Source organism: Arvicola amphibius, chromosome 4, assembly GCF_903992535.2.
Source record: "Arvicola amphibius chromosome 4, mArvAmp1.2, whole genome shotgun sequence".
Taxonomy (NCBI): domain Eukaryota; kingdom Metazoa; phylum Chordata; class Mammalia; order Rodentia; family Cricetidae; genus Arvicola; species Arvicola amphibius.
Window position 1 is genome coordinate 31,276,574 of NC_052050.1, and position 26,768 is coordinate 31,303,341.

The following is a 26,768-nucleotide window of genomic DNA, read 5'->3' on the forward strand; positions in this document are numbered from 1 at the left end:
TGCGGTATTTGTCCCAGAGGGACAAAAGGCTGCCTCTGGATAGAGAGGAGACAGATGTGTCACATAGTAAATTTCGGTTTATAAAGGTGAGGAGGGAAACTCCCCTTGTTAGGATGCGGTGTTTAATTTTAATTGGGCATGCTGGTCTTTGGTAGTCAGCCTCAGGAGGAAGGAGTGAGCATATAAAGGAACACCTTAGTGGCTAGCTTTAGGAATGTAATCTAACAGTTTTTAGCAAGGCCGGGGGTGGGGGTGGGGGTTGGGGGTGGGGGTGGGGTGGGAGGGGTAGGGAAGGGGCGCAAGGCCTGCCAGAGCCACTGTTCAAGTGGGCTAGTGTCCTTTCACCTTTCGTCTTCAGATAGGTAGGTAGCAGCCAGTCCCACACAGGTTTGAAGCTTGTGGCGGTGATTATAGGATGCGCACCCCCATCCAAAGAAGTCTACTTCTTCAGCTCTTTCTTCTTTTCCCAACCTAGCTCTTGCTTTTTTTCAAGTTTTTCTTTTCCGTTCTTCTCACCCTTTGCTTAGCCCCGCCCATTTTGAGGCCTAGGCACACCCTCTCCAGCCTCTGCTCCCCCACCCCATCTCTGCTCCCTGCCACACCCACGCCCTGCCTCCCTTGCCAAGTCCCGCCTTTTCTCTTCCCTGCCAATCAGGTTGGGGCCACCTTGTGGCACTGCCCCCGAGCTCTCTAAGGGCCAGTGGGTGACCTGCGCTCGGGGCGCTGTATCCCGGCTGCGGAAGGATGGCAGGGGCCGCCGGCTGCTTCTCAGACGAGCAGTTCCGGGAGGCCTGCGCGGAGCTTCAGCAGCCAGCGCTGGCCGGGGCCGACTGGCAGCTGCTGGTGGAGTCCTCGGGCATCACCATCTACCGGCTGCTCGACCAGGTAGCGGCTGACCCGGCTGCTGGAGGAGATCAGGGCCCTGAGTACCCACCCCGGTCAGGACTCCCCACAGAGCTGGCAGCTGTGCTGTGCGGGAGTGACCAGGCACCTCTGAGTTACTTTGCCCTATGCAGATCCTATGTGTTTTGGAAGTTATTCTAGCTCAGCCTCAGGTCATTCTTGTTGCTGGATTTTGTGGATTGTTATGTTTTATGTTTTACTCTGTCGCGTTTGCAAAAACATCAAACGACCTGGGAGCAGGGTATTGTATTTAATGGTCTGTGGTTGGAGACCGGGCAATGTGCCAAAGGTACCGGTTTAGGGTCCGGACTTTCAGTATATAATGTGTTCAATACACGGTGCAGATATGGAGCTGAAATGGTGAGCCGAAGAGCATTTGGGAGTGTGTGACTATCTTCATTCACAAGAGAGAGGCATTTGGCAGCGATCAGTTGACAGACAGTAGGAAATGAGTAATTTGGGGCTTTGGCCCAACTCAGGAAGTAGTTCGTTAGGAGTAAACGATAGAGTTAAAACATTAGTTAACTGATTCCTAGACCATGCTCATGCCTGTGGAGGACAGGGTTTCCTTCTGCCAGATGGGTACCAGTACTGTATCAGGTGGAGAGGGTCCATATTCTGAGACAGGTGGGAAAGAGACAAGACTCAGAGACTGGGGTGTTCAAAGTGGCTAAGAAGTGACAATAGGAATCTCACCATTTTAGGGACTGTCTTTGGGTTCCAACTTTAAGTAGTATTTAATAACTTGCTTGTAAAGCTTCAGGCAGAAAGAGCCGTGGAAACTATAGGAGGAGTGGGGTTGGTTGCTGAGAGCATCCTGTGGCATTTTATTGGAAGCTTCTAGAACCAAGTAGCCCCCAGGTGGGAGAAACCAGAGGCTTGTCCTCATTGATTTGCTATAGTCAACCAAAGTTCCCTGGCACAAGACCTGAGTGTTAGCGCAGAAATGGACCCGGAGGGATGAAATAACTCCCCAGAGGCCCAGGGAAGGTCATGACAAAGATGCAGTTGGAGGGGCCACAACCTGGTAAAAGAAGTTTGTGGTATAATACGTGAAGGTAGAGGAAGCTTCTGAGCGATAAAGGTAGAGTCCTGTCAGCTAAGGCCATTTGTACTTCCTTCTTGAGGTCACCGTGCAGCCTGTATCAATGTACGTTCACCAGCCTCTGGGGCTGGGAATCCTCCGTGAGGTCAGCAATAGAAAATTTCACTGTGTGCCTCTGCCATGCCCGGGACAGTAATTTACTGATGGTAATTATCAGCCTGGCCATGACTTTATGTCTCCCTTAAACTTCAGTGCACACAGAGAACTTCTAGCTGCTGTTTTGTCTTTGGCCAACTGTGCTCACATGCACCCACAGGCGTGTGCTCCCTACTGTGTTCATCTTTTGCTAAGGATGGCAGTCACTGACTCACCAAACTTAGCCTGTCATAGAGCAGGACGACTGGTTACAAGATGAGCAAGAGACGTGCCGTGCAGAACAGACAAAATTAACGTCCTAACGAGACTTTAGCAACCCTCGTGTGAGAGTGGACGCTGTAGGCAAAATCCTTCTGCCGTCTCTCTGATCCTTAGACCTTCCCTGCCAGCCACCTATCTCGAGACATTTGCCAAGTTGTCTATCAGGCGTCAGATCCATTTCCCTCTGATTTCTCTCCTTTTTCCAGGCTGGGTTCTCAGCACCTCTCACCTCATATTGCTTCATCTTTTTAACTGGTTTCTTGACTTCTGTCTCTTCACTGTCCTGTAAGAAAGATTGTAATCTTATCCTGTTAGCCTTTCCATGTCACCCTTAGTCACGGAATTGCCACCAGTCATTGCACCAGCTAACAGTTGCTGCCTGTTTTCTTATAATCCAGGCACCATACATTGGCTTGCTCATTTCTAACTTCGAGCCTAGGATAGACACTGTTGATCATTGCCTTTTTACCCATATGGAAAGGGGTGTGCGGAGGGAACAAGTTGGTTCATCAAGATTAGAACCAACATCTGAACCCAGCTGTCTGGTTCCTTAAGCCCTCTGCCTCTCTGAGCAGAAGGCACATGCAGCCTGGTGGGGATGCTAAGGTCTTAGGCAGGAGAGTCTTTGGGAGATGAGGAGGTTATAAACAGATGAAAACAAGGGAAGTGACTACTGAAGACAAAGCCAATGTCCGTTAGAAGATGGGCTGTCCCTGATGGTTGGGTTAGTGACCCAGTGATCTTTCCCAGTGGTTGATAGTCATGTCTTGCAGCAGCTTTGGACTGTGTTACCCTGGCAATAGTCAACAATATGGTCTATAGACAGAGTCTGGCACACAGCGGTCCCAAGTGTGGTTTAGGCAGATGCTGGATCGAAAGACTCTGTCTGATGACATTGTAGGATATCTCTCCATCCTGGTGTGTCCTTGGCTGTGTCTCAGCTAGGTGAGGAGCCAGCAGTCATTTCCCAGTGGTGGCTCTTCCTGGTGCTGCTGACCTCACAAAGTCTTCCAGGCCTGCCCCAGAGGACAGTGCAAATGCCTTGATCCAGGCTGCTCTGTGAACTGAGGAGAGAAGCACAGGTGACCTTAGCTGACAAGACTCTCTGCGGACTACAAGCTTCCTCTACTGTCCTGTAGCTGGGTCTAATCCAACTTGCCCCACAAACTTCTTTTCTGGAAGCATGAGAGGCCTGATTTGCCTGCTCTTCCTACCAGTGTGATGGATAGGACAGTTTCCAGACTCAGGACACTCCCTGAACTGTAGCTTACAAACAAGCAGGGCCAGCCTGTTTACAAGCTGGACACCTGTATCCCCCAGGACACAGAGGCCACTTTTCTCCTCTTTCCCCTCCCCCAAGTGTGTAGAGACGGGCAACAGCCTTTCTTTGCTCTCGGGGTGAGTGTGTAGCGGTGTGATAGGGCTGATCCCAAGGTTTAGATTTGGGGGGATGAGGTTGAGGAGGGTGCCCCACTTCTGTTCCCAAGCTTTGTGCTCTGCCCTGTCTCTCACCACCCCTCTGTTTGGGGCTTCAAATACGGTGAAAAATTTTTATTTGGCTATAGAACCCTGAGACTGGTTGATGATTCATAGAGAAATACTTGAATGTACTGGGTCCGTGGTCATAAGACTATACCAAAACCCAGCTGAACCAGAGAAATATTGGAGGTAATGCTGAATGGAAGTTTTTGTTTATAAATTTACCATTTTTTGACAGCCCTCTGAACATCTTTAATCCTTAATTTCCTTGTCTGACAAAATGGGCTTACAGATCATATTATCATTTTGTGAACTAAATAGGACAAGCCATGCAAGTGGTCAGTTCATTACCTGGTGTTCATTAAGGGCTCAGAGAGTGTTTGTAATCATTATTTTAGCTAGCTATCTGTAACCCTTAGGTTTTAAACCCATTGTAATTTCTTAGAACTTAACTATTTCATAGATTTAGCCAACTGCTCTTCACGGTCTGTAGCCATAGCAGCTTCAGCTTTAACCCCTGACTTCATTTTCAGGAAAATGCTTGCTTTTTATGCCCCCTGAATTTATTAAGTCCCATAGAATAGCTGGAGTTGGTCAGCATCCACAGCTATACAAGGGCACCTTGTCCCCTTGAGGAATGTGCTCTTCTGTGAGAGGCCAAGTCAGTGCACAACAGAGGGAGCATTCACAGGGGACGAGCAAAGAGCGGCACTTGGGCTGCCTTAGAGTTAGTGATGGAAAGTAGAGGAGCTCCACAAATGAGGGCCTCATGTGGGTGGTGCCTCTGTCTCAGTCAGGTCAGAAGGATGTGGGGATGTGGTGTGGCCAGGTGATATCCACAAGTAATTATTTCTATGTGGATTAGCAAAGGTCGGCTGTAAACAGCGTCTGGATACTTTCCGTTTCTCTCATATAAATACACGGCAATTCCTCTGCTGGGGTCAAATGAGCTCACCGATGACCCTAGCAGTGCAAGTGAAAGTAAATTGTGTAGCTTTTTCTAGAGAAGACAGTTTGGTGTTTAGATAGCCTACCAGAACCAAACTCTCATCCTAAGATCACACCAGTAGCATTTCTTAGTCATGTGTCCTCCCTCTGAAGCCTCTGATTCTTTGTTTGTAAGGGGGAGATGCTGATATATCCCTAAGCTCAGTGCCTGGTGTAGAGCAGGTGACCTGGAGGTGTCAGTAGATATCTGTGGTTCTCAGTCCTCACGCTTAACCTGGGAAGAGGAGATCAAATATCTGCACGCCCTTTATTGACTTCTGCTGGATCACCTGATGTGGCCCTCGGATTCATTCTATGAGTGCTTCTTAGACCCATTTACAGGTGGAGAACTTAGATTCAGCCCAGCTTAGCTTGTGGCTCCAAGCCCATGCGGTCATCACTGTGCTGTCCTTTCTGGCTACAGAGTTCAGGAGAAAATACTTAGGGACCACAGTGGAAAACCTAGCCACATCTAGTCTGTTAACATTGAGAACATTATCCTTACTGCTGCCCTGCTTTTCTTCTGGTCCGAATCTGACTTTTCCAGAAACAGCATCTAAAACAACACTTTGGCCACCCAGAGCACTGTTGGGCAAATGCACCAGGCTTAGGGACTCGGGAAGACCTTCCAATAAAAATCCACTCTGAAGCTAATGCAGCAGAAGGGACAGGTTGTGCAAGCTTGTGTCATCAGCTGACTCCTAGCAAGTCTCTGGTGTCTTTCACATCATCCGTCTATGGTCCCTGCCTAATCTTATGTGATGGGCCTTCTTGACCTGAATCATTAGCCTGTGGTTTGGATAAGGCATATAGAGAGCATGGAGCTAAATGAGATGCTCTTGGGGCAGAGGGAACTGGTGTCAAAAGACTCCTCTGTTTGACCTGATGCTAATGATCAGACTTAATACAAGTAATTCAATATCTCTGAGTTTCATTTCCTCATATTAAAAAAAATGGAGATCACAGTGATTTCTCTGTCTACCTCAAAGACAGATGAGTCAATAATATCACAACTATAAAATTATTGGGAGACTAGGACTAACAAAACAATTCCCAATATTACTGAAAGAATCATAGCATGTCTCAGGGCTAGAAAAACTTCTCCACGCAAAGCATGTGGTTGTTGCAGTGACCCCTGATGGATCACCAAGGGGAACACATGGTGAGGGGTGAAGTTAAGACAGTGCCTGTGGCTGATCACTGCTCAGAGGTGAGAGCCTAAATCCCTGCCAGCTTGTGAGCTTTTTATGAGTTACTTAGTGGAAGGGCATGTGGAGTTCTTTGTGTCTCTGTAAAATTAAACATTAACCATCAATTTAACGTCCTCTGTAGCAGCCCTTTGAAAACATAGTTACCTCTTCTTAGGCAGAAGGGCAGGGCCCACTGAAGATCGTTAGGTCACTCACCTGATTGGGCAAGCAATGTAGGGTGACTTCTTCAAATAGGTGAAGGGAACATGCAAAAGACATATGGGTCCCTGTTGTTTGCGATGTTCTCAAAACTGATCGGTCTCAGTAAAATTTGCCTCCGTCTCCCTCCACTTCTTGATGTGAGATCTGCTGATCAGGGCCGTCGTCCGGGCAGCAAGTCAACAATCCTCCCTTGGAGGAGCTCCCACTCTCTGGAGTTCTTCCTCACGTCTCCATCATTAATCTACATTATCTCTGCTGATTGTCATATTTTCTTTTTCTTTATCAGCAGAAGCCATGGGTTCAGCATGGCATTGAAACCAATGATCATCAGTCTAGTTGCCCAAGTTATTAAGCTCACTGTGGTGGTTTAAAGGAGAAAAACCACTGTAGTCATTTAAAGCCTCTCAGAGGCTCATGTGTTTAGATGCTTGATCCCACTTGGTGAAGCTGCTTGGGAAGGATTAGGAGGGATGGTCTTGTTAAGGAGGTCACTCTAACAAGTGTGTCACTGGGAGCAGGCGTTGAGATTTCAAAGGCCCACAGCATTACCGTTCTCTCTCTCTGTCTCCTATTTTCAGACAAGGATGTAAGTTATCAGCTACCACTCTGGCACCATGTCTGCCTGCCTGCTGCTGTGCTCCCTTCCCACTGTGGTGGTCATGGAGTCACCCTTGAAACTATAAGGACGCCCCCAATAAACTCTTGTATAAGTTGCTTTGGTCATGGCATCTCTTCTCAGCAATAGAAAAGTAGCTAAGACATTCACCAGGAGTCAAGAGAAACTCCACTACTCTTAAAGAACCCACATGGTCCTTTCTTTTTCCTTGACAATGCTTTTTAGCAAGGCTTTGGATTTCTATAGTGTTTTAGTGGATTGATACACAATCCCATGGTCTTTCCACTGTTCACAAGTGTTAACACTATTCTGCCACTCTGTTTTAGAGTAATGTGAAGTGAAGAATCAATATAGACCTAGTGACAGAGACTTTCAGGGAGTGAGGTGGCTGTTTCAATGGGGGAGAGTTCTTTGACGCTAAGGTCTTCAGCATTGCGAAAGCTAGGCAGGTGACTTTTGTAAACAGTAGTAAACAGGGTTAGGAAGAGCCGTGTGTGGGAAGTGGGATGAAAGGGTGTCACAACTGGACAAGAGAGCAGAAAGTCCTTTACCCTGAGCCCAGTCTCTTCACGGTAAAAGTTTATTTAGTTTGGTTAAATGTTTTGTTTTTATTGATCACTGAGGGCAGGCAGCTCAGCTAATCATTTATGAAGCAAAGAAAGGGAATTTGGAGGGTCTGCTCAGGTCTGTGTGTTTGAGAGTCTTTTCTGTCATATGGGGCAGTGATTTTTGTTGTTGTTTTGTATTTCCTTTGTAGTAAGTGTATTACGAACCAAAAAGGATACAGAGTGGGATTTTAAAGTTTTCTTTTGTGTGTATGCATGTGTCCACATGTCTGTCTGTCATCTATCTATCTATCTATCATCTATCTATCTATCATCTATCTATCTATCATCTATCTATCTATCTATCTATCTATCTATCTATCTATCTATCTATCTATCTATCATCTATCTATCTATCTATCTATCATCTATCTATCTACCTATCTATCATCTATCTATCTATCTATCTATCTATCTATCTATCTATCTATCATCATCATCTATCTATCATCTATCAGTCTGTCTATCTATCTATCTATCTATCTATCTATCTATCTATCTATCTACTTACCTACCTACCTACCTATTTATGTGTGCTTACCTGAGTTCACATGTACTATAGTGCATGTCTATGCACATGGAGCCAGAAGAGGATGCTGGATCCCCTGGAACTGCAGTGCTGCTGATGTGGGTGCTTAATCCAGGTCCTCTGAAGAACAGCATGTGCTCTTAATTGCTGAGCCATCTCTCCAGTCTTCCACCTTGTTTTCAGAAAGGATCTTCCATCGAATCTGAAGCTCACTGACTGGCTGGACTGGCTGGTCAGCAATCCCCATGGGCCTTCTGTCTCTACCTTTATAAAATTTTTACATAGGTGCTGGGGATCCAAACTTATGTTCTCATCCCTACATGTTCATTGTTTTAAAGCTTTCACCGTTTCCTAGTATCACAAGTTTCAAATAAAATCTATAATGTCAGTGATAACAACTTGAATCAGTTAGAATTGCTTTTCGGGGCAAGTAAGTAATAAAATACTAGACTGAGGATGCCCTCAATAAAGATACTTTTTGCTTACATAGCTAGTAACATAGATCTGCAGCATGGATATGAGTTTAGCTGATTCATCATGCCAGTGGCTATGAATCTTTCTTCTCTGCTCTTTCTTAATTGTTTGCTTTTCGGTCTCAGAAGAGATAAAACAGATCCAAATATCATGTTCCCATTGGAAACAAGGAGAGAACATTGCTTGGAAGCTCTCCTTCACAGGAGACTAGAAAAGTTACTAGCCATTCATATTCTCATGAGAACTCACCCAGCAAGGAAGAACATGGTTGTATACCATAATAACAAGACCTTGTTCCTCCTGGCTATTGTATTCCATGTGTGATATTTGTTAACTCACTTCCACCCACATAACCTTTCAGTATCTGAAGTGTAAGAAATGGTCGTAGAAATGGAGCATTACACACCCAGTATATTTTGCCATAAATGAGGAATATGAGCCATTTTTTTAGAGGTAGTTGTGGGAGGCTTCAGGAGAATCCAAGGATCTCTTGCATAAGCATATATGGAATTATTTATTACAGTGTTTGTAAGCTTGGGAAAATATCCAAAAAAAATTTCAAATGATTTGTGAATCTAATTTTTAAAAGGCCCCATATATTGTTAATATAAATTCTGTTTCAGTAAAGCTAAGCACTGTGTTTTTCTACATGAAATTGTAAGACAGTGATACCTAATCCCAGGGAGCTGCTTCTTCACTGCTTCTGAGATACTCTCTGCTGTATAAGCTTTATAAATATTTAAAAAGTGTGCAGACAACCTTTGAATGTCAATGCTCGTATCCTAACCCTCATCTCTGAGAAAATGTCCCTAATGGAAAAATGAACTGGGATTTTGAATTGCTTGTTTTATGATTTTTTTGGAAATAGTTATTTCTATAAAATATTCTGAAGCAGAAATGCATTTGGTAAAGAATTGTTTCATGTGAACTTTCCATAGTCTCAATATACTAATAAGTTTGAGGTAAGAATGCCACCAGTTAATACCATTTTATAATCTACTTGCTCACATAGACAAATATCTGTTCCCTTTAAAGAAATACCATCAAATATTATTGGCAGATACTTATGAATTATGAGGTGCATGTCTCTCATTAAATAGTTATTTATAATGTCTCCAGACTTTCTACAACAAATATGGGTTGTTTCTGTAATGATTAAAATTCACTTTATCTTTTAAAGGATGAAATAGAAATGAGTATGTTTGCTATATCCATTTAGAAATCATGAACAAGAAAGCGCTTTAATGCAGGAACTTGGGCGAGGCTGTGGAGCTCAGCAAAAGAATGTGGGACTGAGAGATTAGGAAGGGGGCATCAACAGTCTTGTTCCTCTGGACTGCTGGGCATTCTTTCCTGCTGTGATGGGAGGGACTAAAGGAAGTCACCACAATAGTTCATTCTTCTGTGTTCATGCAAACTGTAGGTCATTCTATTTTTTCTCTTTGACTTTCTGGTCCTCTTCTGAGATACAGATAGAATCAGGGTCATGGAGGGATGTAATTGCACTCAGGAACAGAAAGGACCTAGTCTAAGAATACAGTGTTGTCTTCATTTTTGTGGATATCTACAGTAAATCATGGAAGACTCCATGATCATTACCTTAACATGTTTTGGGTGAGCATCTATAAAAATAGGATGTCTATTATTGTAGGATATTTATATACTGTGTGAAGACATATAACTGTGATTGGTTTAATAAAGAGTTGAATAACCAATAGCTAGGCAGGAGGTGTAGGTGGAATTTCTGGGCAAAGAGAAGAAGTAGGAGGAGATAGTTGAGGCACAGGAGAGATACATGAAGGACACAGGATGAGCATGGGTGGTAGGTAGTAGAACATAGATGAATAGAAATGGGTTAATTTAAGTTATAGGAGCTAGTGGCATAAGCCTAAGCTAATGGCCAAAGTTTCATAATTAATAAGAAGTCTCCATGTCATTATTTGGGAGCTGGCTGGAGGGGCAGAAAAAGAATCATTACACTGTATTTACCCTAACAAGTCATCCATTCTCTCTCCATTGATTAAAATGTGCCTGTCCTGGTGTAAGTGGGTGCATATGGAGAAGCCCTCACCCTAGTCTTTCCTGTCTGTGCAGTAAGGGTGGACAGAAGTTGTTTCTCCTGAGGCCTCTCATCAGATCCCAGGGATAGCCCTTCGTTCAGGGCATCAATCTATGCTCAGGCACACAGGTCGTGGATACAGCCAATTACCATCTGCTTATTAGAGAGCCTTGATGGCAAGTCATGTGCTTGGAGAGCTGGGCGGATCACTATGGATTTACTTTTCATTTCACCTTCCATCTCTGCCAGGGTTCCTTCACATCCATTTGAGATTCCTAAACTGGGATATGATTTGGTATGTTAATGCCAGCTGAGTTGGAAGTCACTCTGTAGAAAGATCCCCCAAGACTTTCTTAGACCTCACATGGGTCCTTGGCATGGGTCTAAGGAGCTTCTTTAGAGTAGTTGATGGCACCCGATACTCATCTATCAGCTATGCTTATCCATTTGCTTGTTGCTTGCTTGCTTGCTTTTGTCTTAGCACTAGGGACACTAAGCCAGACCAGGCAGGCTCAGGGAATTGTGGGTTGCCCTTGTACCCAGGGAAATGTATAGTGGGGCCACCTGGAGCCTAGAATCCTCACAGACAAAGATGTGGCTTGACATGAGAAGAAAGGAACTCACTGGTACATGTAATCTAGAACTTGTCTTTTTCTAAACAACAGGACCATCTGGTCTAACATGATTTCAATAAAACAATTGAAAAACCCATCTTGTAAATGACTTCATCAAGAGGCTTAGTTTCATTGCACTCAGTGGTGATATAAAATATGCCCCTCCCTAGAACTCTGCATATGTATCTGGAAGTCAAAGATACCAAACTTTTATAGAACTCTTGCATGGCCTGTTAGCTCATCAATTCCCACTTCTCCAGTTTCTTCTCTGTCAGCGAGGACCACTCCCTCACCTACCATGTCCAGCAATGGCTGACGGAGTTCTCCTTGGTGATCTGCTTCCCTCTCCCCATCTTTCCAGCAACAATTCCTATTGGCTCTACCTTTGTGGCATCCCCACTATTCCTGTTAGCTCCCTGATTTTAGTTGCCGTCTATTAGGTGAATTAGTACACTGAGTGTTAGGGCCATCTCTGTTTGCCTATGGCCCTGTTCTCTACCAAGACTACCTACCAATCTTTTAAAATTTAATTAGAATTGCTCATTCCTAATCTATCCCTAGTCATTCATATCTGGCCATGCCTCAGTCCACAAAGATCTTTAGTTTCCCAGAGTGATGAGAATCAAAGCTTCACTATGTTTTTCCAGGTTCTTTGGTGTATTGACTCTACAGTCTGTCTACCCACAGCTCCTTCCACTGGAACACAGGTTCCAGACTTCTCTCTTTAAGCATGTCTTTCTTAATCTCCTGATTACTGGTCCTTCTGACATTTATAATATAATATTCTGATAAGTCTTGGAGGGGTGGCGCTTGTCTACCTGTTGACATAAATACAGGTATTTGCTATGTAACTCTTCTTATTAGTGACTTAAATCATCAAATCATCTGGCCAATGCTTCCCACAGCTGTATAGAAGATACATGAGATTGGGGGTCCTGCCTGCTTCTATAGAGGAGGTCAATGGTTGAACCCCAGCCCCAGCTGTTTTTCATGCAACATGAGATCTCAGCTCTGGTATCAACAGATTGCCCCCCCCCTTCTGTTTCCATAGCCAACTGGACTCTATGAGTATAAAGTGTTCGGTGTTCTGGAAGGTTGTCCACCAGCTCTACTTGCAGATGTTTACATGGACTTAGACTACAGGAAAAAGTGGGACCAGTATGTGAAAGGTGAGTCACAGGTTGCTTAAAAAATAATCCCTAGAAAGTTAATGTATGCTTGGCTAATTTAGTCTTGTATCCTCGAGACTGAAACCTAGCTCGCCATTTCCGGTACTTACCCTGCCCCTTTCTGAGAGTGGATCTCCCTTTTGTCCTCACGGTTGCTTTGCTCTGCCTCCTGAGCTGTGTTAACCCATGTACCTTGATTGCGTGGAAGCCTTTTTGGAAGATGGGTATCCAGACTTCCTTTTAGAAAATTATATTGGTATCGATTCTTGTATGTTGATACAAAGTTAAATTATATTAAATATTGTATGCGAGTATGCTTCTACCTCTTTTTAAAACATTTGTTATGTATTGATATATATATTTACCATATTGCAGTGTACATTTCTAGCTCTGATTAAGATATTTATATATTGTTTATGTAATGATATACATTGTTTACATTTGGAAGTCATTGTCCTCATTTATTGCACAGTTGTTTATTCTCTTAGTCTTCAAGTTAGATAGGTATCGAGAATTATAGATCAATAGTCATTTATGTTTGTCATATTTATATTTAGGCTAATCAGGTTCTTTAGATACATAGAGATTATATTTCGTAGTGTGAAGCGGCGGGGCTGCGTCCCACCACCCGGCCACCGGCTAGCTTTACACCCGAAATAATTACACGGAAACTGTATTCTTTTAAAACACTGCCTGGCCCATAGTTTCAGCCTCTTATTAGTTAATTCTCACATCTTCCTTTAACCCATATTTAGTAATCTGGGTAGCACCACGAGGTGTGGCTTACCAGGAGAGATCTTAACCTGCGTCCATCTCGGAGAGGAGCAGCATGGAGACTCCTATGGCGAATGCCTGAAGCGTCTCCCCAACTCTACTTCCTTGTTCCCACAATTCTGTTCTGTCTACTCCACCTACCTAATTTTCTGTTCTTAAAGGGCCAAGGCAGTTTTCTTTATTAATTAACCAATGAAAGAAACATAGACAGATAACTCTCCTCCATCAATATTTAGTATAGATAGTATAATTTTCAACCTCTTCGAAGAGCTGTAGAAAATGGCCTTTAATCTAACCTAGAGTTCCATGGTAATGAGACACAATCGCTCCTCACAACACCGCTCTACTCCCGAGAGACTGTTGAGCACCAAAGACACTCCACTTGGAGCTTGTCTTCTTGGCAGAACTGGCCTTTGGGCAAAGAAAAGCTCATACCTTGACCACTGACAGAGATACAGAGTATCTGTAAATGGATAAAAACAGGATTGTCTTCTCCTGCCAAGACAGGGTAAGATAGTTCTGAAAAGTTTCTTGCCTTTGAAATTGGTATGTCAGTTATGTTAGACCTTAGCCAAAGTTGGTTGCCTCAACATTACAAATGAGACTTTGGGTAGTTGCTCAGGTAGTCAGTTGTCTCTATCATTTGTTGCACATTTTGGAAGTTTCTCATTTATTCTTCCTGGTTGCTCAAGTAATATTACTTCCCTTCGCAGATCTTCGATGGAGTTAAAGATTAGATAATTGTAGTTACCCTCCTCATGATTTAGCCAAGCTTAATTTCAATACGTTATTTAGACTCCTTAAAATAGAATGCTTAGTAAAACTTTTGTTATGTGTTTCTTGCTTAATATTGTTTGCTGCTTGTAATTTTATATTTGGTATCTGTTCCTATTGTATATAGTTGTGTTGGGTTTGGTTCTGTCTTGTTTAGACAAAAGGGGGAGATGATGGGGAAGTTCAGCCAATCACATTTGGCTAGGTGTGGCCGCCTGGGGCCAGGGAAAAAAGACCTGGGAATCCAGGTGCACTCTCTCTTCTCTTCACCTGTGCATGGTGTTCGCTGGGCCCCGGTTGTGTGAGTTTCCTTGTTTTCCAATATTAAACTAGATCTGTTGTTGTATTGAGCTTGTCTGGTTAATTCTAGCTTACGGGTGGACTACGTTCATCATCCTACCGTCAGCTCTTCACACAGTGGTTTCTGGTACAGTGGAAGCCTCTGTTAGCTTTGCTAGAACCATCTGAAACTCCTTGCCTCTCTGCCCCTGGGTTTTAGGAAGGCCTGAGAGCCGTGTGACTCTCACTGAGCCTAAAGTTACTGTCGGAATAAACTGAACATCCTGGTCATGGCTTGCTCCTTTGCCTAGCCCTGAAATTGCCAGTTTACCTACTTAAACCTCATAGTAGAGACGGACAGGCATGTGTGTATGTTTGTGTGTGTGTGTGTTTGTGTGTGTGTGTATGTGTGTGTGTGTCTGTGTGTGAATACTGAACATGTAGAGGCAACAGGCTACTCATCTTTTCTCTTCTTGACTGTCTTCAGTGTCCTGTGGCACTGAGGGGCCACAAAGTTCCTTAACCAGTAGTCTTTTAAATGCCAATTCCACCAAGGGGCCACAAAGTTCCTTAACCAGTAGTCTTTTAAATGCCAATTCCACCACCACCACCACCACCACCACCACCACCACCACCACTACCACCACGCATCTCCTGCAAGGATGTCTTGATCCTTCTCTGGACGGTTAGATGAGAGCCCACCATACAACCCTAGGTATATGTGCTCCCCAGTCCCTTTGTCATCTCCTTCAAGAGCTGCAGTCTGCACGTCCTGGCACTAGAGCACAGACATTAAGGGAATTTAGTTACTGAAGCCGTGGCTGTTGTAGAGAAAGGAAAGAAACAAGAAACCCAGGGTTCAGCTACTTTCTAGCTGTTTAAGGACACAGCCTTCTTTATCAGCCCTTTCTTTCCCAAATGCTGTGAACGTAAACACACAAGACCCTGTGACTTCCTTGGTCTCTGGCTAACTGTAGGGAAGCAAACCTTGATTGTGTGTGTGTGTGAGTTTGTGTGTGTGTGTGTGTGTGTGTGTGTGTATGGTGGGGCGGGGGTTCAAAAGCAAAACTCCTGGTGCTCTACTGACATCTGGTGGTTTACCTGCTTTAAAGCCACTGATTATTTCTTGATACCCAGTTCTTTGCATTTTATCCCAGCATGCTGTTGGCACAACGGACAAGCATTGGGTTTATTTAGGTTTTCCATGTTTCTCAATCCTCTAGAGCATGCCTGAGCAGCAAGCTTTCAGTATAGTAAATATACTTTTGTTTCTAAACTAAAACCAAAACCAGTTCTACGCCTGGCGAGTTAGAGTCTTAGCACACAGTAAGGCTAGCTAGGCTTCTTGAAGCCACGGAATTTTCCTGATGCACTAACTTCCTGTGCCCTCCTTCAGAGCTCTATGAAAAGGAATGTGATGGACAGACGGTGGCCTACTGGGAAGTGAAGTACCCTTTCCCGTTGTCCAACAGAGATGTATCCTTTCTGCTCAGCACTTTGTTCTTCGGCTGTCTCAACATCCTGTGGTTCCCAGCCACCAACCTCACACTGGGGTCCACTAATTTCAAGACTGCTGTGGACAGCACTGTCCTGGATTCTTGTGGGACCATCTGCTAATGTTGCAGCTGCTTGTGTGACTGTTAGAGACCTCAGAGTGTGATTTCCATAGGACAGTAACCACAAACAGGGTTACCGGAAGGTACCTAACCCTTTCTAAAGAAAGTGTCCAAAGATGGAAGTCGATGAGCCCTGGAATTGGGTCCAGGAGGAACCGTTTATGGAGAGTGTTGGTCCAGACCCTTTGATCTTTCAGAGGAGGAGGCGGGGCCCACAAAAGTGAGATGGCAGATTGGTTTGAGAGAGGAACCAGGCCTCATCCCCTCACCCTCTCTGTTTCTAGTTTTCTCCCTCCAGCGTGGTCCTCTTGACTGCTGTTTTTTTGTTTTTTGTTTTTTTTTTTTTTGACACTGGGTGCCTTTCCTCTCCATTTCTTTGTAATAAAGTAAAGCAGTCGACTAAATAGTAGGAGTAAGCATATTGATTACTGGTTTCTGTGACGAGTATTACAGATTTCTGACAATACTCTATCTGAGGGCAGTGGAGGTGGGAAAGAATGATATGTGTGGATGAAGATGCCATTCTGTACGCTACCTTAAAGATGAGATGCACATGCACCGAAGTTTAAAGAGGCCATTGTGTGTTCTAGAATGGTGCTGTCGACCTTGGGAATGTTCTGTGCATGCTCTTAGAGGTGAATTCTTAGAGGTGGCTGTTCTCGGTGAATCAGTGTTACCTCAAATACAACATCTGCCTACTAAAACTTGAGGTAACCACGTGACTTCCCATGGCTTTAGCTGTGACACGGGCACCTTCAATGTGTAGAGGTCTGCGATTACAGCTGTGGATGAGGACAAAGCCAGGATTGATACGATTTCTATCCAGTGCTCTTTCTGTGCTTGGATTTCTCTAATGCTCCCAACGCTCCTGCCTGAGGACCAATAGCGCTTCCTTTTCCTAGATGGAGAAACCAAGTCCGAGAGCATTTGGCTAGCTTCCCCATGATGACAGCTACGTGAACAATGCTCTCTGTGTGCCTTCTTGGAGAAAGGAGGATTGTGATCTTTGCATAAGTGAGAGCTCAAGGGATCACCCACAGGTAGGTGATGGTGCTCTCTAAGCGAGAACTGTGGATGGACGTGAAGTTCAGCTTTGCAGAGGAAGGAGGCAGTAAGTGAGGTCTCGGTAGAAGGAAGCAGATGCTAGGCGCAAGGCACAGAGCGGCTTTCCATTGCCGCCACCGTGGGCTGCTTTCCCCATACTGGTGTTGTGCCTTGACTGGCTGTGCAGTACGTCTACACCCGCCAGCGGCGAGACCTGGATGTGGACGGGAGGAAGATCTATGTGGTCCTGGCCCAGAACATCTCGGTGCCTCAGTTTCCAGAGAAGTCCGGGGTGATCCGAGTGAAGCAGTACAAGCAGAGCCTGGCGATTGAGAGCGATGGCAAGAAGGGGAGCAGAGGTAAAGTCTGGGGTGCGGGTTAGCAGCTAGCCAGGGCCACTTGAAGGATGGGGAGGTAGGAGGCAGGTTAGGTACAAAAGTTTGTTTAGTAGGGGTAAACCATGGCCTGGGGGACACAGTAGACTGGAGGTCAGCACCTGGGGAGCGTCTTAATTCACACCTCAATTGGCTAGGGCTGGACACAGGTGTTTCAATCTGACCCAGTGCATGCCTTTTTTTTTTTTGTTTGTTTAGTGATTTAGATTTATTTGTCTTATTATTTCACGTGCATGAGTGTTTTGCCTGAACATGTTTCATGCCTAGCGTCCATGGAGGTCAGAAGAGGGTGTCAGATCCCCCAGGACTGACAGATGATTGTGAGCCATCATGTGGGTGCTGGAAATTGACGCAGGAGCCTCTGTGAGAGTAAGAAGAGCTCTCGAGCGGTGAGCCAGCTCTCCGTCCTACACCTCACTCGTGCTTTCTTTATAGTCCAGGTGAAGTCAGAGCTCGGAGAGGAGACCCTAGGTTTTCAAAAAGTTACTTCAGGTTTGTCCCGTAGCTGTAGGGCCTGGGCCTGGAGAGGTGGTCATTGGAGGATACAGCTCTGCTCAGCACAAGGCCAGAGACTCAGGAACATTGAGTTCCAGTCCCCCAAAAGGAAAGCATGGGCATCCACTTTCCACCGTACTGGCGTGAGTGTGGCCTGTCAGGCAAAAATCTGAGCTGTAACTCTGGTGCTTGTTAGGTCTATCCTGAGTCTGTATTTCCTCAGGCAGGAGCTGGGTTAACTGTCAGCTCCTTGGGGGCTGTTTGGATAATGAAATGAGAGGTGGCATCCAAGTGTCTAGCATTTGTCGGGCATCTAAGCAGTCGCAGCCAGTTGTTCCCCTGGCTGTATTTTCAACAATGCTTTGGTGTCAGTAGGCACAAGGCGGGTCGGGGCAGTTCACTGGGATCACTTGCTCCCTTCCGCTGTGCTCTCTGGGCCCGAATCTGAAGAGAGAAGGTCAGCAGGGCTTTGTTACTGCGTTTCTCCCAGTCCTCACCCCCACCCCTTCTGAATTGTCTTTTCTTTCCCCCTTTTAGTTTTCATGTACTACTTTGATAACCCGGGTGGCCAAATTCCGTCCTGGCTCATTAACTGGGCAGCCAAGGTGAGATCCCAGGAGGCAGGCGGGGATTGGGGGGGTAGAGGGTGGGGGGCAGGGTATGTACATTTGACAAATGTTGACTTAGCCTGTGGGTTGTCGTGTTGAAGAGACACATTGTCCCAGGGTAATGAGACTCTTTTATGAAGAGCTTGGTTGAGTGACTTGGTTAGAGTTGCAGTAGGCAACACCTAGGGTGGAGGCTGTGACAAAGGACAAAGCATCTGTTAGACTGGAATGCCAGTCCTTCCCTGCTGGTGGCCCCAGACCCTCCAAGAGCACTCTCTGGAACTTCCAGACAAAAGTCTGCTCCTTGTAGGGACAATGGTGCTTTCGGTACTGCTTATGGAGGGTAAGACAGACAGACTTTGCTTAGAGACAGCCCAAAGGAAGCCCCTAGTTCTGCTGTCCTTGCTCTTTTTATTTTCTAAGGCCAGGGAAATGTGCTAGTGGTCCAGGTCACCAGAGACTGCCACTCCTACGATCCTGCATCACAGTGACTGTTCAGCAGGCTCTGCACAGGTCCTGGAGTGCACTGAGGAGACTCAAGGGAAAGAAAGAACGCCTGTAGGCACCAGATGTCATTCTAAATCCGCGCTTTGCTAGGGAAGCCCTGTCTTTCTTCCTTTAAAAAAAAAAATCTTTTAAAAAAAAGAGGATGAATATTGCCTACTTCATGGAGTAGAAGCCAGCGAGACAGTTATGAAAAGTCTTGCACAGTGCTTGACACTAAACAGCTGTGAATCCCACCCTCTAACCCCAAACACCACTTGCTAATGCAGTAAGGCAAGCCCTTCGTTAAGGAAGAATCCAGCAACCTAATCCCAGATCCCGTCTTTTGTTTCAGTTTGGTTTTGTTTTTCTTTTCTTTTATACTTATGTGTGTGGGGGGGGGAGGGGGGATGTGCCTGCATAGGTACCTGCAGGTGCCTGCAGAGTCCAGAGGAGGTGTTGGAGCCCCCGAGGATGGAGTTACAGGTGACTGTGAGCCACCTGACATGGATGCTGGGAACTGAACTCACATCCTTTACAAGAAAAGTGTGTGCTTTTAGGCCCTGAGCCATCTCATTAGCCCCTTTCCTTTCTTTTTAATAAATATTTCAAGAAGGGCTCTGTAGTTTTGATGAGCAAAAGTCAAACTAAAGGCCCTGTCTTTGAAGCATCAGTGTGTCTGGGTCTTGCCTTGTTCCATTTTCTGACTGTATCATGTAGAAATTGGATTAGGGGCCTCATTTTCTTCTATTACCCCTAAAGCTATCATTATTATCTGTTGCCGCATTCCAGAGAATGAAGAATACATAGAAACATATTTTTGTTTTTCCTTTGCAGAATGGAGTTCCAAACTTTTTGAAGGACATGGTGAAAGCTTGTCAGAATTACCCCAAGAAGACCTAAGAAGGAGAATGGGACCCCAGCATCCATCTCTGAATGTGTTTCAACGGATGCTCGGCCTTCCCTCCGCTCTTTCCGTCTTCAGAGGTCTTCATGTATTCCCAGGCATGCTTGCCTGCTGCCTGGCTCATTTGCTGCCGTCTTCCCCATTAGACCTTTTCAGGGCCGACTACCTTCTTCTGCTGTTGAGTGGGAGGCGTCTGCGTGGGTATCTTTAGTTAGGAAAATCCTCCGCAGGGACGAGGAGAGTTTTGTTGTGTCATCTCAGGGGAATGAATGAGAGGAGGAAGGACGGCAAAACGTAAGAGTGACACTTCCTGGCAAGCAGGCTCTCTTCAATACTCTGTCCTGAAACTCAGGAATGGCTGCTGGAGGTGGCCTTTGGTCTATGTTTGACCTTCCATGTCCCAACATTAGAGGCACAGTGATGCCCATTCTCTTTATGCTTTGTTGACTTGGATAGGCCAGGATCTGAGGTAATAGGCAGGTGTTCCTACTTGTGCAGGGTGGGTGGCTGCTGTGATATCAGGCCATGATGAACGTCCCAGGCCTGACTGAGCACATGCTGACATGACCACATTTCCCTAACTGCCCAAATCTAGATTTTTCCTTTCCCATAAGCCACTGGGAAAATGCTGCCTATACCTCTCTAGCTATGTATTTACTGCGAGCCCTAGACTTCAAGCACAAAGCTAGACTGAGCATAGCACTATGGTTGTGTCTTCCTAAGTGCTAGGTGATCTTCCCTTCTGGAAGATGTTGAAGGGACATGACTAGTTTACAACCAGACAAAACTTAAGTAGTGATTTTGTGTGCCCTTTGCCTTTTTCTTTGGAATTCTACCTCTTCAAAACAAGGGCTCTCGGAGCCCTAGTTTTATCCTGAATTCTTGTAGGAAAATATATTCTGTGGCCAAGACACAGCCTTGGTGATCTCAGGGAAAATCTCCCATTGCTCCGCTCCGTGCAAACCTTGATAAACAGATACAGAAACTTAGGATGCAAAGCCAGAAGAAAGGGGGTTGTTAAGGTGGCAGGCCTCATAGTGCGTTCTCGCTGGGAAGGAAGATGTGTTCTATGAATAAACACACGGTGACTTATGCTTCTCGTGTATGCTTTTTCCTTCTTACCTCTTTCTTTTGGGAAGAATGAATTAGTTAGGACTCTTTTGTTTGCACTGACACCTGGTCCAACTCATAGACTTCAAAAGAGAAAGAATGAAAATTTGAGGCTGGAGAGAGAGATTGACTCGGCTATTTACAATACCCGCTGCCCTTTCAGAGGACCCTGGTTCAGGTTTAGGTTCCCAGCACACACAAGGCAGCGCAACACCATCTGCCACTTCCGTTCCAGGGGGTCTGACTCCCTCTTCTGGCGTCCACAGGCACTGCAGGCACACCATGCACATGGGCTGGCAAAACACCCGTTAAATTAAAATCTTTAGGAAGAGAGAATTTATAGCTCACTTACGTTCAAAGCCACATATATTTGATTTCTAGGAGGAACCAGTTCAGGGACTTCAGTTAAGTTTAAAATTTATCTCTGCTCTTCAGTTTATCTAAATCTGATGGTAGGGTTGCTAGCAAAAGCAGTACATAGGTTCACGCCAAACACAAAAAGAAGGAAGGAAGGAAGGAAGAAAGGAAGGAAGGAAGGAAGGAAGGAAGGAAGGAAAGAAGGAAGGAAGGAAGGAAAGAAGAATGATGAAGGCAGACACTTTGTCAATGAATATCATTTTCCTGTAATTTAAACTCCATGACATATGCCTATTGATCCTGGATATAAGATTATTCAAGTAAGTGAATGCTTCATAAACTGGTCATTAAAATGTCATTATCAATAAGTGACTGGTATTTAATTTTAGGAATGGGGCATCTAATTGTCTTGCATTGTGAGTCTAACTTGATCCCTGACAACGAGCCTTTAAAATATAAGCATGAAGATCAGGTCACAGTTTTTGAACAGAGGATTGACATGAAATGGTGTCATTTAAGCCATTTCTTTTCCTAAAGAGGTTTTGGTTCTTTTTTTTTTTTCTTTCCAAGACAGGTTTTCACTGTGTAGCAGCCTTGACTGCTCTGGAACTCGCTCTGTAGAATATGCTGGCCTCTAACTTATAGAGATACGTCTGCCTCTGCCTCCTGAGTGCTGGATTAAAGGTATGTACCACCATCCCCTGGCACCATTTCTGTTCTTGAAGAGTTTTTTTTTTTTTTTTTAAAGTATATGACTGTTTTCTTGGCATGTTTTTCTGTGTATCACTTATGTATCCAGTGCTCATAGAAGCCAGAAGAGGGCATTGATGCCCTGGAACTGAAGTTACAGATGGTTGTGAGTTGTCATGTGGGTGCTGGGAATGAAATCCAGATCCTCTGGAAGAGCAGCCAATGCTTTAACCGCTGAGCTGTCTCTCCAGCTTCATGAAGCCATTTTATTTTTGGTTACTAAGAATACCAAATGATTGTATTGTTTGTCTTTTTTTTTTTTGGACAGAGTCTCTGAGCAGACCGCACATCAAACTCAAAATCCTCCTGCCTCAGTTTCCCAGGCCCTGGGATTATAGCCATACATCTCTTTTCCTCCTGTCATAACACCAAATTTTAGGAAAGGTGCTTACATAAATGGTGAATTTGGGGTGAGAACAATGGCTCAGTGGTTAAAGACAAATACTACTCTTGCAGAGTACCCAAGGTTGGTAGCTAGCACCCACATCCAGTGGCTCACAAGCTCCAGGAGAGCCAGTGCCTCCAACTTCCACAGGCACCTGCACTCACAAGATAAGAAATAATCTTTGAATTCAAATCAATTCATGTAATCACAAATGGCTTTTGGCTTAGTTGGAGTAGAGGGCAATCCTATAGGACACAAAGTTACAATATGACGTCTGGGAAACTCTGAACCTCTTGCACTGTAGTGAAAAAAGCAAGTGCGATTGGTCTTCATGGGAATGGTTGGCAGTTCACCGTCTGTCTTTCTGTGGAGGCTGAGTGTGTCCGTCAGGGTTTTAGAGCTGTAAACATGCCCCCATTCCTCTACATTGCTGGGCTTGTTTTTCACATGCCTGCCTCGCCCAGTAATTGTTTGGGTAGAAATAGTTAGTGTCCACTGGTTACTGGCCTTAGGAAAGAATGCCAGAGGTATTCAAATGGAAACTGGTGAACAAATGACTTAGGGAAAAGTTGAACAAATGATGCACTCAGAAGACTAAACCCATCTTGACAGAAGGGTTCATCTCCATTGATTCCCTCCAATTGACTCTCCAAGTCAGTGTTTGGGGAGATTCTAGATTCCCTAGGTTCCCACTGGTCCTTCCCTGAAAGTGCCTTAGGCCTGCCCTGAGGAGGGGTGGTTTTGCTGCTCAGCCATATGCAAGTTATACTGTGATGTTTGGAAATGATGCAGTCTGGACGAGGTGCATCCTAGTTTACCCAGGATTCCACAGAGAAGCCAATGACAAAAGCTAAGCTACTGTGGTGCTAAATTCTTTCCACAGGCAAATCATCCCCACTGTATAACAGTCCAAAGTGAAAGACCATCTTGGCACTGACGTCCTGGAGAGGGTCATTTCCCTCGCAAATGATTCACAGTGAGAGCCCCGGCCTCGCTTTCTGATTGAGATTTCTCCCTCCGGACCCACATCCACAATGCCTGCCCTTAGCACCTCTTGTTTCCCAGGAGGATTTGGAAGAGGCAAATCAGGAAGCCACCACCCAGTCAGTTCCGAGAGCTATCTGTAAGAGCATGGAGACACTGAGTCACCGTGTAGGTCTTTCTCCAAACGCTGGTGTCATCAGGACCGAGGGCAGGCAGGATGGTTCCTGGAATGAATGAGTCGGACTGAGGACCTGTCCTCTGCCCTCAAGGAGCTTGTGGTGGACTGAGGAAGATACAGTGAACAAGCTGTTGAAGAATGGGGACAGAGAGGCTGCTTTCACATGGGACACTAGGTGTGGTGGAGGGGCAAAGGACAACCGCATCTTGGAATTGGCTGAGAGAAGGTAGAGAAAGAAAAACCATTCCAGATGAAGAGGAATCCACGGGACTGGTATGGCTGGGAGCTGGGGCTCCACATCCCTGAAATAACATGCAGGCCAGGGGAGAGCCTGAGAGTCACACGAGGACTCAGGATTTGATATCCAAGCCACCATGGAGATCTGAAGGATTGTAGCTGGAGGAGTGACCTGAAAAGATTTATTCATTCCTAATACCTCCCATCTTCCCCATGACCCCTTGACAACTGTAACCATGGGATTCCTTCCATGTGACTGTAGGAGATCCCCCAAGGTTCACAAAGCCTTCTTACTCTGTGTGTAGAGTGGTCCATGCTGTGATGGAGCTTCTAAAGCAGAGCATAGCTCTGCTGTTTGCCTGGAAAAATAAAAGAAGACAAGGGCGGGCATCCGTGTACACCTTGCCTCTCCCGCCCATGCTGTATGATATCACGCCATGCAGCCAGTCAGAGCAAAACCATGGCACATTCCAGAAGTGGGAAGGAAACAGTGTGAGATACTCAAAAAGCAAGTAGTTCCTTCCTTAAAATACTCTGTCACTGTAGGAAAGAATATCTTTCCTTTTTCTTTTTTTTCTTTGAGAAAACAGAACGATATTGCTTGACTGGGTCTCATATGGAGGGCTTTACATAAATTGTCAATTAACTTGGAGTTTCTGAAGGGACACAGTCTATCACGGCAGGGAAGGTATGGCAGCCAGGAAGCAGGGGGATCATGTTTCATTTGCACATAGGAAGCAGAGGGAACAGGGTAGGGGGCAGCCTACAAGACTTCAAAGCCCACCTTGAGTAACATGCTTCCTCCAGGAAGGCTCCACCTCCTAAATGTTTCGTAGCCTCCCTGAAGAGCCCCACTAACTGAGTTCAGATACAGCAGCCTATAGGGAAGTCTACAATGTGTCTGTCTCTCTGAGTGCATGCATTGGTGCAGGTGACCGGGCCCCATTGCTTACTGTAAGAAATGGGCACCAGTCAGGCACACCATTTCCTCTGGTAAGCAATGGCCCAGTGACAGAGCGTGGTCAGGGAGCATCCATGATGGAATGGCTTCTTAAATTGGGAAACTCATAATCGACAGACACACAGAACATGGGCATGATGATGGGGTAGCGTGGGCTCACCGCGCTATAAAAGGAAAGTTAAGGCAAGCTTGCCACTCACTGCTGCTTATCCCGTGGGATCCCAAAGGAAGGAGTTGTAGCAGAAGACAGCGAAGGTGTGGGCATGGGACCAAGTGCTGGCCACTGCCAAGAATGCAATATGTACCTCTCCCAGCTCAGGGTCCTCAACGGTGAGGCCTCACTCGTCCCCCACTTCATTGTGTCTGAGAAATGATGAGTCAAAGTTGGAAGTGGAAGATCAAACATGGCAAACTATCATTGTGGTCCCCGCTTCTACCTCATCCTCATCGACCCCAAATAGTGGATGGGTGCCCCCAGGTCAGGCATAATTTTCAGAATTTTTAAACTTTTACTAGGAGGCTTTTAGTGTTTCAAGGCTTTTTCTCTTCCGTTCCTCATCTCTGTTATTTGCCTTTTCATTCGAATTCATTGCCTTTAGGAGCTCTCTACCAGCAAGAATGGTTGACCTGAGAGAGGGGAGGCATAGCACACAAACAGGGAAGAAAGAGAAAGCCTTGCTACTTGCAGTAACCTGAATGCGAAGAGAAGCCCTCTTTCCTGGCCCCAGCCGGAAGGTGAGGAGGACAGCACATCTCAGCGCTCATATTATCAGATCTATTGTACTCAGTTCCTCTAGAGCAGCTCGTAGGCTGAGCAACAGTTGCTGGAATCCAGGCAATATGAAAATGGTACTGAGAGCTCCTTGCAAGCCATCCAGTGACTTTTGTGTTATGTCAAGCAGCTTCAGAGGGCCCAGACCTGTGTTTAAGTGGTCATGGATTCTGCCTCCCGATGAATGCGGTGTTTCATTTTCTGAGGGAGACTGAATAACATTCTTCATTAGGAGTCTATATTTCAGGCCAGGTATTGAATGATTACAGGCCCGCTGAAAGCCTCCAAGAAGAGCTTACCCTCCAGGACACAGCTTGGCTCGCACTCCCATTTCAGCTACTTTAAGCTCTTGTAAACAGCATTCGTTTTCCATTACAAGCTAGGAAATGTGACTACAGGGCGCAACAGTGCCGGGTCCCTGGAGAGCGTCTGCTCTGGAGGCCATTTCCTCACATCGCATTTGCCTTTGTGACTCTGGATGGGGAGGTTGGATCATCTCCGAAGCTCCCCACCTTCCCATCTGATTCTGTTCCACTAACTTATAAAGCGGTGTGACCTGCCTGAGGACTGCTGGACCAAGCAGATGTTTCCTGAGCAAAGACAGTGTGCGTTTCCCCTCGTACATCATCTCGTGTGGGGGTGGGGGTGGGGGCTGGCGCGGCTCTCCCGGGTCTGACATCATTGGGCGAGGTGGCCTGGGGGAGAATTTCAAAGCAGAACAGTTTGGCCAGGGAGGAGCTTAGCTGGCAGCTGCAGGCTGGGATCAACTGACCCAGATAACAGGGAGAAGGAATCAGCAATTTAAGCGTGTTCCTTCTCCCTCAGGAAGTTAACAAGCCTTTCTCTGACTTTCTGAAAGCATACAGGCTATGGGAGACCTTCCCAGCCAGCCACACCACACACAGCTAGGATCATAATCAACCGTACAGCTGCCCATCCCTACTTCTTGTTTGCCCTGATCTTGTTTGAGATTGAAGTGGGATGTCTCAGCTGAAAGCAGTGAGAAGTGACAATAAGATTAAGTAGCTCTGCGGGTGTAGCTTGGTAGGTGGTGAGCTTGCTGAGTGTCCAAGAAGCCTTGAGTTCCCGCCCAGAACCACATAAACTCAGTGTGGTGGTGCATGCGTATAATCCCAGCACTCGGGAAGTCGAGACAACAGGATCTGAAGTTCAAGAGGCCACACGAGACCAAGACCCTGTCTCAAAACCAAAAACCAAACAATTAACTCTCCCTCCCTAAACAGCAGCATACAGAACCCTCCCCACCCCCCAATTGCATGACTTGAAATCTTTTCCTTATAGACCGTGAGCTTAGGGATTTTAAGATTCAGGGGGAAAAAATACTGTGGA

At 45.6% G+C, this 26,768-nt stretch overlaps 1 protein-coding gene across 2 annotated transcripts; it reads left to right on the forward strand.

The window, feature by feature from the left end:
* Positions 1–690: 690 nt before the first annotated feature.
* Positions 691–20,776, forward strand: LOC119813125 (phosphatidylcholine transfer protein). 2 transcript variants are annotated; one of them, XM_038328258.1, is made up of 6 exons: positions 692–885; positions 12,192–12,309; positions 15,533–15,612; positions 16,984–17,155; positions 18,224–18,291; positions 19,615–19,815. In XM_038328258.1, the coding sequence occupies exons 1-6, from the start codon at positions 745–747 to the stop codon at positions 19,678–19,680; spliced, it is 645 nt and encodes a 214-aa protein (XP_038184186.1). In that variant the 5' UTR covers positions 692–744; the 3' UTR covers positions 19,681–19,815. The 2 variants fall into 2 exon arrangements, with proteins under 2 accessions (XP_038184187.1, XP_038184186.1); XM_038328259.2 differs by lacking the exon at positions 18,224–18,291 and having other exon boundaries at positions 691–885; positions 19,615–20,776.
* Positions 20,777–26,768: the final 5,992 nt, after the last annotated feature.